Here is a 17,994-nt window from a genome sequence, read left to right as displayed (position 1 = left end):
TCTATCTATCTATCTATCTATCTATCTATCTATCTATCTATCTATCTATCATTTATCTACAACTTCAAAATGTCTGTAAAAATGAATGCTTTTTTTAGGTTAGAGACCTTTACCCTCTCCTATATTATAGTCTAGGAAGTCTGGTAAAGCCTATGGGGCCTGTTCAGAATATTTTTTATACACATAAAATAAAATACACAGGATTACAAAGGGAACATATTATATTGAAATACAGGTGTTAAGATAAATGTGTGAATATGTGCATGTCTATCTGTTTATGTATGTATATAAAAGTTCATGGACCCCAGGTTAAGATCTCCTGTTGTAGACATATGTTGACATATGTGACATATCTAGTCACATGGAAGAAGAAAGTTTACAAGGACTATAGGGCCAGAAATAAAATGGGATTTATAACAAAAATGAGTTAAGCAAGCATCAGGCAAAGGATGAGACACTCAAGCAAGAAAGGAGAACCTTCTGTGAAGCAAGTTTACAGAATAATAACATCTGGTCCTATAGAGAGGTTTGGGGAAAACTCAATAATGAGGAAAAAGACCCCTCCTTTTTTTGTCTTAAAAAAGCAGTGTGCATTAGGCAGGTAGGTGGCAGATAGAGCACTAGACCCGGGGGTAGGAAGATCTGAGTTAAATCCTTCCTCGGACACTTACTGACTATATAATCCTAGGTAAGTCACTTAACATTTCTCACCCTCAGTTTCATCTTCTATAAAATGACCCTAATAAAAGTACTTAACTCACAATGTTGTTGTAAGGATCAAATGAGGCACATATAATGCAGCTAGTCAACAGACATTTATTAAGTGCCTACTATGTGCAAGGCACTGTGCTAAGGTCTGAGCACACAAAAAGAAGCAAAAGATACTCCTTGCCCTAAAGGATCTCACAATCTAATGGGGGAGACAAGCAAATTTTTACAAGCAATCTGTATGTAGGATAAATAGGAAATAATTAAGAGAAGGAAAGCACTGAAATTAAGGGGAGTTGGGAAAGGTTCCCTGTAGAAGGCGGGACTTAAAGAAAGCCATGGAAGCCAGTAGGTAGAGATGAGGAAGGAGACTATTCCAGACATGGGAAAGTCAGAGAAAATGCTTGGAACTGAGAGATGGAATATTCCTCGAATGGCCAGGAGGCCAGTGTCACTGGATTGAAGAGTGTATGGCAGGGACAAAGATGTAAGAAGACTGGAAAGATAGGAAGGGTCTACTAGAAGGGCTTTGAATGACAAATAGAGAAATTCATGTTTGATCCTGGAAGCCAATGGAAGCCAATAGAAGCCACTGGGGATTTATAAACCTTAAAACTTTACATAAATAGTAACTATTATGTGAAGCAAAAGGATCTGGAATTTTCTCCTGGGGAGCTCTTACTGGCTATGTGATCTCAGCTAAGTTACTTAACCTCACCACTTCTCAGCGTCCTCACCAATAAAATGGGAATAGTAGTTCCTGTCATACTTTCCTATAATAATTTCTGTAAAGAAAAGGGTTTATACTCTAGAAAGAACTATGTTAATATGAACTGTTTTGGTTAAAATATAACCTACAAAAGCAATCTATAAATTGGAAAAGAGTAACATGTTACAAACATATGCTGAAATGGAGGTAAGTGAGGTTATGATTATAAGCACAACTGGACAGATGCCCAACATGAGCATTTGGCATTAACTTGGTATTTGCTTGATGTAAATGAACAAATCATCTTCCTGCTTTATTTACCAGAATTTACAACCAAATAGAAATTTCATAATTGTCAATCAATTTACCAAGCTTTGATTGTCATTTCAGAAATCTACTGAGCTCTTCCAGAAAGTAGTGGGTCATCTTCACTGGTTAAAAATACAGCATTTAATTAAAGGCTAGACAGTCATATATATTTATTTACTTGGTGCCATTTCCATTAAACTGTGAGCTTCTTGAAGTGCAGGGACTTTTTGCCTTTCTTTTTATCCCTGGTGCTTAGTACAGTGCCTGGCACATAGTAGGAGCTTAACGAACGCTTATTGATTAACTGATGACCACTTGTTGGGTGTGATGCAGAGGACAAGAGTTAAACTAGATGAATTCTGAGGTCTCCTTCTGCAATGAAATTTTCTGATTCTGTTTCTTAATAAAATGACAAAAAGAGAGAATTTTATTTGCAAAAGTGAGATTGGAGCAGTTTTAATTCCACTGAAGGGCTATTCCCTAAGAGGCCTAACCTGAAAAAGTTGAGGATTTATTTTTTTCTAAAAATGTGCTATCTTGTGTGTATCAATTTTACATTACATTCTGGCTTAAAAGGATGCCCAATATTTTAAATTCCCTTTGAATTGTTTTTCCCCTATTTTTTTTAATGATTTGACATTTTTACCCAATTTGGCATAACCCAAGAATTGCACAAGCATATCATCTACTAAATTATTTGGGTCAATCTTTAAAAAACAACGTAAGCTAACAGCAAAACCTACAAGCAAATCCAATGGGACATCACTGTATACTGCCATTTAGACTTGAATGAGGCTATTTTGGCATGGTCACTGAAGCGCTGGTCTGAAAGTCAGGAAGTCCTTGGTTCAGATCCCACCTCTGACTCTGACTAGCTATGTGACCATGAAGATGTCATTTATTCTCTGAGCCCCAGCTCCCTTGTCTATAAAATGAATATAATAATACCTATAGCATACACCTTATAGATTTTTTCTGAGGTTCAAATGGAATGATGACTGTAAAGCATTTTGAAGACTTCAAAGTGATATATAACTATTATTATTATTAATCTTTTCCACTTGTTAATCCAGATTAGATACATATTCAGATTGTACTGCCTAAATTTACTAAGAAAGACAGGATCAAAACTCAATTCAGAATTACTCTTTACTTCATCACCATAAAAGAATTTACAGTTGCTGTGATTTAACTTTTTTAAAGTTTTGAAAATAACCTATTGGCAGAAAAATAACTGCTTCCTGATGGAAACTTTCAGAAACATTTTTCTACAAATAAACCAGTTTCAAAAATTGAAATCTAAAGTACATCTGATAGGCCATACTCCTCCACATCCTGGTGTATAACAAAATTGCTGCAATGAACATAACATTAGTTGAACAAACATAAAGCTATAATCAAGCATCTGCTTGTCTGCACTGCGCTCCATATGTACCAGAGTGCTGTTCTAATTTCTTTGGTATTCTCAATGGGTTTCTTTAACTATATGCCTAGAATTAATATTCAGAAGCCATCCTCCATATGGCATAAGAAAAGTTAACATTGGAACCTTTATGACACAGAGGACACACAGCTCTCTTTTAAAGAAATAATAATAGGCCATAGATATGCAACAAGAACAAAAAATTTTGAAACAACTAGTTACATCTTTGCCTCTGTTTAATGCAGACACAATTCATTATCAGATGTCTGATCAAATTCCAGAATGAATAATTCCAAAAGACTGTACATCCCTTCCCCAGTTCACTTTTTCAAATACTAATATCATTCAGTCACAGAGCCCTGTAATGGATAGAGTCCTGGGCTTGGGTTCAAAAGACCTGGGTTCAAATTCTGCCACTGACACTTTCTAGCTAAATGACCCTGGAAAAGTCATTTAATTTTGTTGTGCCTCAGGCATTTCCCTAGGAGTTATTCATTAAATCATTGGTGGAGTCTAATCAATATCTGCATTGATGCCACACTGGGAGTGCCCTATACAGAAAAAAATTTCAAGTCCACATAGATCCATCAAGTGTTTGTTTAAATATCATTCAGATTGTATTTTAGCATAAACATATTCTGGAAAAATAGGAATATGTTTTCTGTAGTGTACAGTAAATGCAGAAAGCAACTCACTAACTATTGTTTTGATTTTGACTCTCAGATTGTATGCATACATGGAAAATTGAGACATAAATGTTGACCAGGTAATTATAGTGTAGACAACCAATCTGGTTTTACCAATCAAACATTTTCTAGGCCTCAGTTTCTTACGAAAAAATGAAGGACATGGAATGGATGTTCTGCTAATTATTACAGTGTTATGTGGTATATTAATTCAAGTATTCCCTTCCTTTTTAATGTGTTTAAAAATTCTTTAAAATACATCCTAACAAATAGAAAACATGAAATCCTAAGTCCCTTTCTCCATATCTAATTTCACAATGATCCTAGTAATTCACTATGTAAATCCAAAATTTTTGTGAGAATATTTTGCTAAACATTATTTTATGCACATTTAATGCCAATGTTAATTCAAATGAAAAACATCCATCTTTTACTAGAGTGACTCAGCTAAGCTTGATGCTAATTATATAAGACCCCAGTCATCAGACAATGAATAGGGATTGTTCAACTTCCATGTTCTACAGCAAAATGGTGGCTTCCTTCCTCATGGTGATTACAACTATGATTAATTGTAGAGTTCAAGGTGAAGGAATGCTATGGTTCCAGGCATGTATGGTTTCCTTTAACTTAGTTAAGACACAGTGCCAGATATTTCAATTAACGCTCACCAAGGTCACAAAATCAATTTCTTATCAGCCAAAAACACTCATACTGTAAATTTTATTTTCAAACTATAATCTCTAAATTAAATCTATGTCTCTAAAAAATACAGCGCAGAAACTCAGTCCTCAGGTTTTCTTCCCCACAGCATTTTCACAAATGGCACAAGGCTTTGTGCTCTATATTTAGAATACAATGTTTGGTTAGATTCTGATCTTGCTAGAGAAGGTCAGGATCTCTCTCCATGGCAAGTGAAGGCCCAAAGTGTTAATTTCCTCCCTAAAGTGCTTCGTATATACAAGATTTGACCAATTTTTGACATTTATGTCTTTTAGGCAATGCAGTTGGGGAAATTTAAAAAATAATATATGAAGAATTTGGGCAAAAATATGCCAGCTAGATTTCTGCTTATAATATAATGATATATTGGAGCATTCATGCACACACACACACACACACACACACACAGAGGAAAATCCATGGTTGAAATATAAAATAGCATCCAATTGCATTAAATATAATCCATGTAATAGAACCGATCGGTAATGAAGCCAGTTTGATCAATAACACTCAAGTTATTCACATTTTAATGCAAAAACCATCTGAGTTGCATCTAAAGATATCATCTTCCATTACACTTTTATGCAGCATTCTTCTTCATATTCTAATTCCTTTGAATAGAACATTTTTTACTAGTTTCTTTCTCAGACCTTGCAAATATAAGCATAACAATGATGATTTAATGCCCAAGACTTTTACAATTCACTCTATGGCAAGGATCTAGATAGCTGATGTATTGCAGTCAGTAATCTATCCTAATAATCTTGCACCACAATGTTTTGTTATTTAGTGAAGTCTACTTTCCTTACTGAAAACAAATCACATTTTTATTTTGTAAAAACCTTTCCAAAGTTTACTGTTAAATTTGTGATACATTTATACAACTACAAAATCCATTTTGTGCAATACTCTTTCATATTTCTGCCTAACAAATTAGACAAATCTATTCGTTATTCCTGGGCCATGGGACCAATTTGATGTTTGATACAGGAACACAGGATATAAAATCATATCTCTGGCAGACAGAAAGTGGAACATTATCTGAGGTAATACATTAACAGCTTCTTAAGTGAATTTTCCTACATCCTCCAAACATTTAATCTGTTGGTAGATTTCAGAGTCACTGAAAAGGATGAAAAGGAATTTTCCTGGAGAAAGGAAGTTAGTAACACTTGGCAAGGGTTAAAACACATTTTTTAATTAAACAAATACGTCTCCCTATATGAATAATCAACTAGACCTTTGGCAAGTCTCTTGTGGCTGGGGGGATGGATTTTTTCAACAGTACCCTTCACATGTTTAGTTGTATTCAGATGCTAATAATAGTCCTTCCAAAGACATAAAGAAAAAAGTTTCATTCCTTCCTGACTCATGCTTAGAGCAGGTTAAGAAATAATATAAAATTTAGTGAGCTGAAAGTCCCTCAATCAGTGTACATTCAGGCACAAAGACACTTCAAACAATGAGTGAGAGTAACATGCGGCCCTATGAAAATATCCCAGACATTAGGAATAATATTTTAAAAGGCTAAATTAATGAGAATATTAATATATGCTCAACAAGATTCTATTCATTTGAGTAACAAACAGAAACAACAAGAAAGCAGGGTAAAGATGTGTCCATGTTCCACAATTATAGAACAGTTTCTGTGAGGTGATGAGAGGCAATGTGGTGTAATAGATAGAGCCCTGAACTTGGGCCTAAATACCGTCTCAGACATTTACTAGCTATGTGATCCTTGCTAGCAGGTTGCTTAAAGCTCTCTGGTCTTTATTTTATTTTTCTAGGTAAAAAAGGAAAGGAGTTGGACTTAATGACCACTAAGGTTCCATCCAACTCTGAATCTATGATCCTGTATGTAGAATTGGAAAGAGAGCACTGAGTTTAGACACCACATCAGAAACCAAGATATCAGCATCCAGTTGGGAATGTTAGATAGAGTGGTGACCTTGATGTCAGGAAGATTTGGGTTTGAATCCCACCCCTGACACTGGCTTTAAGCCACATCACTTATTCTCATCTATAAAATAAGCGTAATAATATGGAGTTCTTAGTGATTCTTAGTTTTCTTAGCAGTCTTAAGATACTCAGATGAGATCCAATCTAATTCAGGAAGAATGCAGTAAACATACACTATGTGTAAGGCTTTGGAGCATATAAGGACAAAACTGTAAATAGGTCCTGTCCTTCAAGAGTTTATGTTTTGTATTATAAGGAGATTCTTGTTCATGAACAGATTAGCCTAAATGGCTTCTAAGGTCCTTTCCAAATCTGAGATTCTAATTCTGATTTTGGTCATCTAGTTTTTTTTTTCTTTCTTGAAAACTTCCGTTAAGTGTGAACCTGATGCCTCTGGAGGCAGCTCATTCTACCTAAGGGTTGCTCCAATTGTTGGGCAGCCAGGTGGCACAGTGGACAGAGTGCTTGGCCCGGAGTCAGGAAGACTCATCTTCCTGAGTTCAAATCTGGCTTCAGGCACTTGCTAGTTATGTGACCCTAAGCAAGTCATTAACCCTATTTACTTCAGTTTCCTCATCTGCAAAATGAGCTGGAGAAGGAAAGGACAAACCCCTGCAGTATCCTTGCCAAGAAAACCCCAAATGGGGTCATGAAGAGTTGAACACAACTGAAAGGACTAAACAACAAATAAATGTGTATACACACATACATATATGTGTATATGTGTGTGTGTGTGTGTGTGATGTCTCATTTGTAAATAGTTGCTTGTATGTTGTCTCTTCCATTAGACTGTGATCTCCTTGAGAGGAGGGACTATTTTTTGCCTTTCTTCCTATGCCCAGTGCTTAACACAGTTAATGAATGTCTGTTGACTTTTTTTCTTTTTTTCTTAGTCCATTGGAGAGACAAATTTTTTTTTTAATGTTCCAAATATTGACCCAGAAGCTTGGGTCAATTTAGCAAATTGACAAAAGGACATTTAGCCTCTCCTGGCAGATCTCCTGGATTCAAATCCTATGTTAGACACTAATTGTTTGACCTTGAGTAACTCACTTAACTCCTCTGGGCTCAGTTTCCTCATCTGCAAAAATGAAGGGTAGGAGGGTGGATTGGAAGGTTTCTAAAGTCCCTTCCAACTCTAAATCTATGATTTAATCTAGGCTCCCACAGTAGCCAATCCCCCTTTTTGAATTACTCTGGTGGTTAATATGCCTTGCCTTCCATCAAACCTAAATGTGCCTCTCTGTAATCTTCACAGATGGCTCCTAATTCTGTGCTTTGGACCAAATAGATGAATTCTAATTCCCTTTCACTGTTGTCATGTACCTTATGAGGCTGGTCTTCTTCAGGATAAGGGTTCACAGTTTTTTTTCAATTGATCCTTATATGATGAATTTTCTAGTCCTCTTACCATCAGAAGAGGTGGTCCTCTTCTGTGCACATACTAAAACTGACATCCAAAATTGACCTATTACTCCAGATGCTGTCTGATCAAGGTACAATACAGCCAGCCATGCAACAGGGTTACTCATATTGAACTTATGTCCTCTGTTAGAACTTTTTAATACTCATTCAATTTTACATTTTCTGTTGCATTATGGTTATTTTTGTACACATCAGATTTTGTCCCTCCCAGACCATAAGATCCTCAAGGGAAGGGACTTAATCAGATTAATATGTTTTTATCTTGCTCTATGTGTGGCCCAGTTCTTTCGAAGTTAATAGGTACTCAAGAAACACTTTTTGAAATAAACTGAATTATCCTGGGTTCCAATTATACTTCAGACACATGCTAATTGTGTAACTACGGGCATGCAATTAAAGCCTTGAAGTTCCCTCACCCTAAAGTGAAGGATAAAAATATTTTATTAATTAGCCCAAGGATTGTTGTGAGTTGAGAAGGGAATGTTTGGTCCTCTGAGCTGCAAATGCCAAGATGCCAGTCAGTTCTCATTTAATTTCTTATTTTTGATTTTAAAATTGGGAAAACACTTTACAGACCTTAGGGGACCATGCAACTCTGAGTGATTACTATTATCATCCTTTCACTTACACATAATTTAGAATAAGACCAGTAAACCCACAGCTATTGTCTATCTGTACAAAAATTAAATGAAATATACAGAATGTCTAAAAACTTCATTTTTGCCAAAGATTTGATCAATCTTCTGACACCAAACCTTTTATTCCAAGATACCTATAAGTAATAAATCAGCACCAATAAAAATACTCATATGTCAACTAAATGAAGAGCTCTCTGGCAGATATTGCAAATAAAAAGTTTTAATAATGACTTTTTTTTAGAAAAGATATGGTCCTTGACCTCATGAAGGTTATAATGTAGTAGGGAGGAAAGACACACAAATGGCTATGATATAAAATAATCCAAAGGTGAGTGAATAAGAGAGGTGCAATAAAACTCTTGTGTGATCCCAGGGAGAAAATCTGTTACCTATTGGGGGGAGGAGGTGATCAGGAAAGACTTGATAAAGGAGATAGTATGGAAACTGCATATTAAATTTGATGATTTGTGGAACTGAATACTATAAACTTATAATAACCAACTTTGTTCCAAAATAATAGATATAAGAAGGGATCTTCTCCTATGTATTTGGAGAGGTGGTGGATAATGGAACAGTGCATATGTTTTCAAACTTTTTTGATATATTGGTTAGTTTTGCTGCATTGTTTTCCCCCAATCTTTATTATTATTATTATTATATCAGTCCCTATTCTTTATTATTAGAAATTGCTCTTTATCAGGGAGTGAGAGGAAGGACATATTGGTAAATGTAGGTGACATGAAGATGAAAGACATCAGTGAAAATATACTTTTGAAGAAGTGAATGATGAGTTTTTCCTACTTTACTTTTTCCTACCCACCCTCTGGCAGAAAAGCTATAGAGCAGTAACATTTCTCCAAAATCAGACATTTGAAGGTAGAAGGAGAGAGAAGAGTAGAATTCATAGAAAACTGGGCAATCCTCAAATTGAACCATCAGATTCTGAAATAAGACGAGTTGGCTAAGGAGTGGGTTGATTCCCTATAAAGCCTGGGAGCTGACATTACTAGTTCAAAGCAAATGCCATTCGTTTTTACAAACTACAGGTTGAAATCTTAAAAAGTTGATGAGGCAGGAAGGCCGCAAAAGACACTCAGAGACACAGACCATTATGATGTGTTGGTGAAGCATTCGTGTTGCCCCTTTGCTCTCCTGCCAGTCGTATGATTACCAAGAAAGAGAAGATTAAAATGGATGTGAAACCCCACATTTAGGGTTCAGTTTTAATCTCTAAACAACTCAAAGAGATAAAACTGAAGGAAAATTGGAGAAGGCCAAGCCAACCCTTTCATTTCCTATGCAAATTGAAGTGAGTCCCTGCAGGACATCTTCCAAAAATGTTTGTTCCTATTGTGGCTTCACCTTCAGCTTGGACTCTATGATTTCTTCCCCTATGCTTTGTACACAACAATTACTTTAGCACAAAGCAGAAAGGGAAGATGAAGGTTTAGTGTTCATGAGTGTGTATGAGGATGTGTGTCTGTGTGATACTTTCATACTGTACATATTAGTGTCAAGATGTGACAATTCTGAATTATGACTTCTGAAACAAGCAGTTTTAACAGATTTTAGTGCTCTAATATAGGTGTTCTTAACTTGGGCTCCATGGTAGATTTTGGGGGCTCTGGAAACTTAGATGAGAAAAAATACATTTATATCATCACTAACCTCTAACTGAAATTTAGTATAATTCAATAATAAATTGTTTTAAAACTTCATCCTGAAAAAGAGATATAGGAAAAGTTTGTGTGTGTGTGTGTGTGTGTGTGTGTGTGTGTGTGTGTGTGTGTTGTGTAAAGGTTCAGAGGTCCTGATTTAATGTGATTTCTGAATCAGGCAGGTTTAGATTATTTTAATGCTCTGCTTTCTTTCTTTCTTTTTTTTTTTTGCTCTGCTTTTTAAATACAGAATTTGGCAACTCATCTTTGATGGATAGGGAGGTGCTTGTAGGAGGCAATGGAGAGAATACTATAAATGAAGTCAGGAGGATCTGAATTTCAATCCTCCAGTGGCAGGAGACATGCCATTTTACTAGGGGTATGGCTATGGCCAAATTATTTGACCCCCAAGAGTCTCAGTTTCCTCATTTATAAAATGTGAGTAAATAGAACTAAGGGTGGGAGGTAGAAAAAATAAATGTTTGCTTATGAAAAATTAAAAAATAAAAGATTAAAATAATATTCAAATATATGAATGTTCCTTTTTGAATAAAGAGATTTATACATTTTTAGTAGGGAAGTTAAAAGCAGCAGACAGTAAAAATGCTGTACATATGAATGAATATGCAAGTTCCTTTGGATAAGACAAGGATTTTTTTTTTAAAGCACATGTAAATGTGAACTTGAAAGAAAAATCACTGACAACTGGTATATTTTTATATTAAACATGTTTTACAGCATGACAAACATGCAGACCAAAGGACCGTGAACTATTTTTTTCTCCATAGAAAACATTTACTGCTGTTTAGTTGGTTATCAACAAGGAGAGAGAAAATAAAAGAAAGAAAAGAAAGACGAATACATACACTGTATAATGGTGGAAAGAAACTATTAAAAACATCATTAAAAGCTGGTTGTCAAAGGTCCAAATGGAGAAAAATTATTGATGTTAATAATGGTAATTATGACAGTTGCCACCGACCTATAGAACAAAGTCGGGAAGCTGCTTACTAAGAACTGTGGTCCTGGCAATAATGGCTAGAGAGGAAACATATACAAAGGTGATTGATGGGGCTATTCTGAAGGTCACTGAACTATCAAAATGTGATGATGCCATCCAATTAACTACCCCATAAAAATCCAAGATTATTTATTGAAAAGAATTTTGTGGAGTCTGTAGAACAGCATATTACAAATTCCTGCTGCATGTACAGAGCAGGCGAACGCCTGATCTAATGTACTATTAAGCCATTGTAGCTTTGCTCTACATATTTTAAGCATTAAACTAATTATGATGAGGCTTAGCCTGACTATGCTGTATATTTAATCTTTTTTAAGAGCCTATCAAATTGAATCACACAATACAACTTGTTTATGCTATAAGCAAACACATGCAATATTAACAGTACTCAGTACACTGGCTTAATTAGAAAAACCTCAGTGTTGTCTTAAATACATTTAGTGATATAATATTGTGCTGTTCTCATCTGAACTCGCCATTTAATTATATTTTAAACATAATTTATGTGACTTGAAAAGTTGGTTTTTTTTTTTTGCTTTGTTGAAGGTTGGTCTATTGACCTCTTCAAAGGAATCATAAGAATCCCATAATTAGAGTTAGAAGAAACCCCAGAAGTCACTCACACTAACCCATACAAAGAAAGGGATCCTCACAATAACACAGCCGACAAGCGAACATCTAGCCTCTGCTTTCAGACCTTCAAGGTAAGGCAACCCATTGCCTCTCTAAGTAGCTCATTCCTCTTCAGTACAATTTCAAGGTGTTAGGGTTTTCTGTTTGTTTGTTGTTATTTTTTTTTTCTCCCTGATATCAAGCCTAAATTTCTCTTTGAAAATTCCACTCATTGGCATCTCTGCTGAACAGGCAGTGTAGTCTGAGATCCTATCCCTCCTTCATTCCCAAACAATGGGAGGCCATTAGGAAGCACCGAGAGCAGCGTAGACTATTGGCATCATTACCAGAATAAGCTGGTTTATTTGTTTCATTTGCTTCCCATGCTTCCCCATCACATTTATTTTGCTCTTCCTTCAGCTGCTTGTGGCTACCTTGGAGTCCACTCTTGTGGTATACCCGATGGCTGAAATGCACCGTCTGCTAGCAATAACCAACCATCATCTGAAATGCTCTTCAAAATCCACCTTTTCCACAAGGTCAGTCAGTCAACAAGCATTTATTAAGCCCTTACTATGTGCCTGGTATTGTGTTAAGCATTGAAGGTATGATGATAAAAGTGACAGTGCCTGCCCTCAAGGAGTTTTTATTCTATTGAAGGAAATATATAAACATATATATAAATATATTTATGTAAATTTAATATATTTAAATAAATAAATACATTTATTTATTTAATATTTAAATAAATATATTTAAATATTAAATATAAATGAATTTAATATATTTTATATATTTAAATAAATATATATAAATATAAATATATATAAAATCTCCCCAGTTTAAAAAAGCAAGGAGGATTTACTTTGCAAGTATAAATGCCATACTCTATCTTCATTCAACAGCCTATGGAATGGACATTTTTTTTTTGCTTAAATACAGTTAACATATAGTTTAACATGCTAACGTCTTTAAAGAATAATGGAAGAGAAAGAACCCATCCAAGTTCACATCAAGAACTGATAGAGCATTAGAAATTCCCAACATTGATATGAGTTGAATGAATGCCGTTGCTTGTATGAGCTTTGTTTCAATGTCTTCTTCTCGTTTATGGTTTTTCAGGTCCCAATGCACTGTCTTGGCCACCATTTGCATTCATCCACTGTGCCATTAATGACCTGAATATTATTACCAGCTTATGAGCTCACCACATTGGTAGGCCCTGTCTCAACAGTTTCCATTTTCCATAGAGTCACAGGACTTAGAGCTAAAAGAGGTCTCATCTAGTCCCAGAACTATAACTAAAGTGAGATGACAAGGGCCTCATCTCCAGGTTACTGGGACAATAGGGACAAAGTTCTCACCCCTTCTCCTGTGGTCTGCTTGTGTTACAAGTTCCACCACTCTTACCTCTTCCCGTTGTAATTACCACTGAACTGAGCTAAGATAGTCTTTTGTTCTTTGTGCCACCCCTATGCCCATTTAACTGTGTCCTTTCTCATTCTTTATGCCATTACCATTCCTTCTGCTGAATTTGCCCTAGAGTACCCTAGTGTTCTAGAGAAAGCAATAGCTTTCTTTAATCTAACAGCCTCATCTTAAGAGATGAGGATCCCAATAACAAAAAAAGATTTAATGACTTTGCCAAAGTAGTTAATAGTGGGGGCAAAATTTAAATCAAGGTCCTCTGTCAGTGTGGTTCAGTGGAAATAGCACTAGCCATGGAGTTAGAAGGCTTGAATCACTTAACCTCTCTGTATCCTCTGAGGTCCATTCTAACACTTGATCTCGGACCCTAAGACTAAATCCAGACATTTTTTCAGTTTAACCACTGCCTGTCAAGGCATATTATGTGATACTGTGTTTCCAAGCAAAACTGGTAGCAAGAGTCAACCTTGGCTAGCCTCATGAAGAAAAAAATCCATGCCTCTATGCAATCACTTGGGATCCTGAGGTTCTTCTCAATTGGCTGCCTGAGGAATCAATCAATCAATTAACGAGCATTTATTACATGCTCACTATGGGCCAAGTGAAGTGTTAAGCTCTGGATACAAAGAAAAAGGGAAAAAAATCCCTGTCCTCAAGAAGCTATTATTTTAATGGTGGAGACAATATGTACATAAGTAGGTTTACACTATACATACAGAGTACATTGAAGGTAATCTCAGAGGGGAAGGCACTAGCAGCTCAGGGGAATGGGAGGGGCCTCAAGAGGGAAGATGAATCTTGAAGGAAGCCAAGATGTAGAGGTGAGGAAGGAACACTTTCTAGGAAGGAAGGAACTCAAGAGTCAACAATCAACCTCAATATATTATAAGGGAGGTAAAATTGTGGTCAAGGAACATATGAGCATGTCAACATCATGTGGAAAGGTTTCACAGTTGGGTTTTTTTTTTTTGTGGCTCTCATAGTGGCTAACCACAGTTAAGAAAGTCTCACTCCATGTGATAAACTACCTTTATGAGATCTGTAGGGGGAATGTAATGGACAGAAGTCTTGGAGTCCAGAAGACCTGTGTTCTGGCCCAGCCTCTGATACACATCAGCTGAGGAATCAGGAGGAAGTAAGTCACTTAAAATTCTCAGCTCTTGAGGTAACTCTCTAAGCTAAATAATGACAGGTGAGCAGTGGAGGGAGCACCTACACAGGGCATTTCCCACAGGGATAAATCATAGATGAAGACAACACCTTTTCCTCCTTTAACTGCCCCCCTGCCCCACAAAGGGAGAAGATGTAGGCCTGGTCCATTTCAAATTCAATATTCACTAAGTTAAATCTTCTCTATGAAATCAAGTATACAATTGGGAATGCAAGAGAATAGTAATACTTGTAGTCAAGTCTTCTCCTATCCAAAACAATTCTAAAAGCTATGAGAGAATGCTTACCTTTACATATTGTTATGCCATTTCCTGTGAACCCGGGGAGACAATAGCAGCCTTCAATTCCATTTCGAATCTCACATTTCGCATGTGGGTGACATTGGGTCTTGGCACAGTTCTGAGAAAAGGCCCCATCCAGCAAAGTGGACAAGCACACTAAATGAAAAGAAACACTTAAAATATACATTTTCCTTTTGTTTTTCTTTTGTAATTTAATCAGGGAGTGCACAACTCAAACCATATAATCACATCTATTGAAAAATTGGGAGGTTTAGAGGACAAGGGTTTTAATCCCCTCTGTGCTACTTATTATCTATATGTCATCTGGCAAATCCATTCACCTTTCTGAGCCTCAGTTTTCTAAAATGTAAAATGAGAAGGTTGACCTCTCAGGTACTGTCCATTTCTAAATCTATGATCTATGTTCCCATAAGTGGATTGTAAACAACAGATTGCAATCATTTTTTGGTAAGAATATTAACATTTCCTTGCTTCTTTCGCTAGTTCATAGAGCCTTCAATTAGTCTATTATCAAACATTTATTAAGTGCTATCTATCTATTTATCTATCTCTATCACTTATATATATATATATCTATCTATATATCTATATCATCTATCTCTATCTATCCATTCCTTTCTCTGTCCATCTATCATCTACCTGTCTATCTCTCTCTGTCCTCTTCTGTCTCTCTCTGTTCTCTTCGTCTCTCTGTCTGTTCCTCGATCTCTGTCTCTTTCTATGTCTGTCTGTGTCTCCCCACAAATATAATTCCTTGATAGCAAGGACTGTGTCATTTTTTTTGTCTTTGTATTCTCAACCCCTAAAACAATGTTTGACACAGAGGGGGTGTGTAATAAATACTTGCTTAATGATTGACTGATATCCTGGGTGCTGAGGTAGGGGTTGGGAATATAAATACAAAATTGTCATCCCCTTACCTCACAGAACTTACTTTCTATGACCCACTGTAGACTGAAGAGTTGGAAGGAACCTTAGAGACCCACCTAGTTTAACCCCCTCATTTTGCAAATGAGGAAACTGAGGCCCAGACAGGTAAAGTGACTACCCCAAGAACACATAAGTTATCACACCCCCACTTTGGGTAATTTTAAAGTTAAATTAAGATGATTTTAAATTTACTTTTCTAGAAATTTCTCTGTTTAGCAGCCGATGCATACTATGCCTGAAAACTTCTAAAAGTTTGAATAAGAAGTTGAAATAGTCTATTTTTTTTTTCTTAACTCAAAAAGTCATGGCATATGATATGGGGTCAATAGACTGTACTTCACATATGAAAAGAGCATCAGACATTTTAAAATGCAAACATTTTTTAAAAGGGAGATAATAATTGTAATAATAATAATGTAATCCAATCAATGATGAAGACTTTTCCCCAAAATCACCTATTTTCTGTAACACAAATTTTAAGCTTTTTCAGCCTTTATTACTGACAGAGCAAAGATCAATCTTCAGGAAATGGAAAGAAGCACAATCTGGAGCAACTTAAAAACAATGAAACACAGGACAGAACAAAATTTTATCTCTAAGTGAATGAAAATAAAGTTGGACAATCTTTAGTGGACTGTTAAGAAGAGATAAGGGAACTCCCTGGGAAGGCGCACCTCCCCCTTCCCTCCACCCACCCTCAAGTTTTTTTAAATGGTTGTTTCAAGAAGCCAACTTACAAGGAACACACTTGGGGCTGAATAAATATGAGTTATGTAAGTTATTGTTCCAAGAAAAGTCAGGAGATAAATTATCCTTATCTGGTAGCAAGAGATTCCCAGGCTAAATCCAAGCACTACACAGGCGCTAGATGTGACCATATCTCACTCAAAATCCATTTGCTGTCATCAAAGGATTTATTTTCTTCATATAAGAGCATTATTTAAAGGGGTGTTCAAATGAACCCCAATGCTTGTAGTTTCTATGGCTTGAAATGAAGGTCCTTCCAAGGAGCCCACTTAGTGCAGGGGCTTGGGATTTAGCAATTTCTTGTCCCTCTGGGCCTTTCTTTGCCAAGGGAGGGAAGAAAAGCAGTTTCTCAGATATAAAGGCCAGAGGACTAAACTATTGAGTTGAGAGGCCCAGAAGAGAACCAGGCCATGGATTTAGTACACAGGTTCTTAACTGGAGATCTATGAACTAAAAACAAAACAAAACAAAAACTATATTTCAATGTATTTGGCTTCTTTTGTAATCTTATTTTTAAAAATACATTTAAAAACACTATTCTGAGAAGGGGTCCATAGGCTTGCCACACTACCAAAAGAGTTCATGATGCAAAATAGATTAAGAACCAGTGATTTCGTGCTAAAGAGGACACTTAGTTCACTAACTGCATTTTATAGCTGAGGAAATTGAGGTCCAGATAGGAAAAATCACTTATGTAAGATCAAATGGGGATTAAGTGGTGGGATCCCATCTGAACCTGGGTCATATGACCCCAGACATTGAGGTTGAGTGTCACAATGATCTCCCCAAGTCTACACCCAAGCAAAATGCTGGCGTGCCCCTGCTCCCTCCCAGGGTCGAGGACTCACCTAGAAGTGGGATCAGTTTCATTGGCCACAGAGGGGACGAGCTAGAGCAGGATACTTCGGACTGGGGCTGTTTGGCTTCTCCAGTTGCGGCTGCAGGGAGCTGTTTCTACCCTTGCACCCTGGATGCAGCTGGCTAGGGATAGGGAGGTGGGGGGGTCAGCTGAGGTGGAGGGAGGCCCCAGTGTCCTGGAGCAGTGACGCTCTTCACTTCCTTCAGGGACTTCCCGGCCCTTTTGTGTATGTATGTATGTGGGAAAACAACGAAGCCACCTCCCATGTCCGGCCACCAGAACTCTATCCCAACCTGGCTTGATGCCTGGTTTTGAAATGTTCTCCTTATTACTCCAAGACTCTTCCACATCCTCTTAGTGCTCCTGGAGAAGCTTCTTTCTATCCCTCCCCCTCTACCTCTCCACAGCCATCTTGCTTATCTTAGGGGTCCTTTAGTGCAACACTCATTTTACAGATGAGAAAACTGAGGCCAGGAGAGGGTAAAGTATCTTGTCCATGATACTAAGAGACAATCAAGGTTTTAACTTTTATCTTGTGTTTCTAAATCTTCTGGAGAGCTCTCAATATTCCAAGCAAACAAAACCGTGCATCCCCACCCGAGGCCTAACCCCAAACCTTATACAAAATAGCCTCTTTTCTTGAGCACGGAATTGCACAAGCATATCTGCTTCCCTCCAGCCAGCCCTGTA

General features: G+C 36.7%; 1 protein-coding gene across 1 annotated transcript in view; it reads right to left on the bottom strand.

The window, feature by feature from the left end:
- The window catches only part of ADGRL4 (adhesion G protein-coupled receptor L4), a 136,563-nt gene extending 119,058 nt beyond the window's left edge, over nucleotides 1-17,505 (bottom strand). The window contains exons 1-2 of the mRNA XM_027873969.1: nucleotides 17,294-17,505; nucleotides 14,754-14,903 (exon numbers count right to left, since the gene is read on the bottom strand). Of these exons, the coding sequence (XP_027729770.1) occupies nucleotides 14,754-14,903; nucleotides 17,294-17,315 (172 nt within the window). The 5' untranslated portion in view covers nucleotides 17,316-17,505. The remainder of the gene's footprint in view (nucleotides 1-14,753; nucleotides 14,904-17,293) is intronic.
- Nucleotides 17,506-17,994: the final 489 nt, after the last annotated feature.

The sequence above is a fragment of the Vombatus ursinus genome, unplaced genomic scaffold (assembly GCF_900497805.2).
Source record: "Vombatus ursinus unplaced genomic scaffold, bare-nosed wombat genome assembly UNPS02014803.1, whole genome shotgun sequence".
In the NCBI taxonomy this organism is placed as follows: Eukaryota; Metazoa; Chordata; class Mammalia; order Diprotodontia; family Vombatidae; genus Vombatus; species Vombatus ursinus.
Note: the sequence above shows the minus strand (reverse complement) of the source record. Positions and strands in the feature narration are given on the sequence as shown.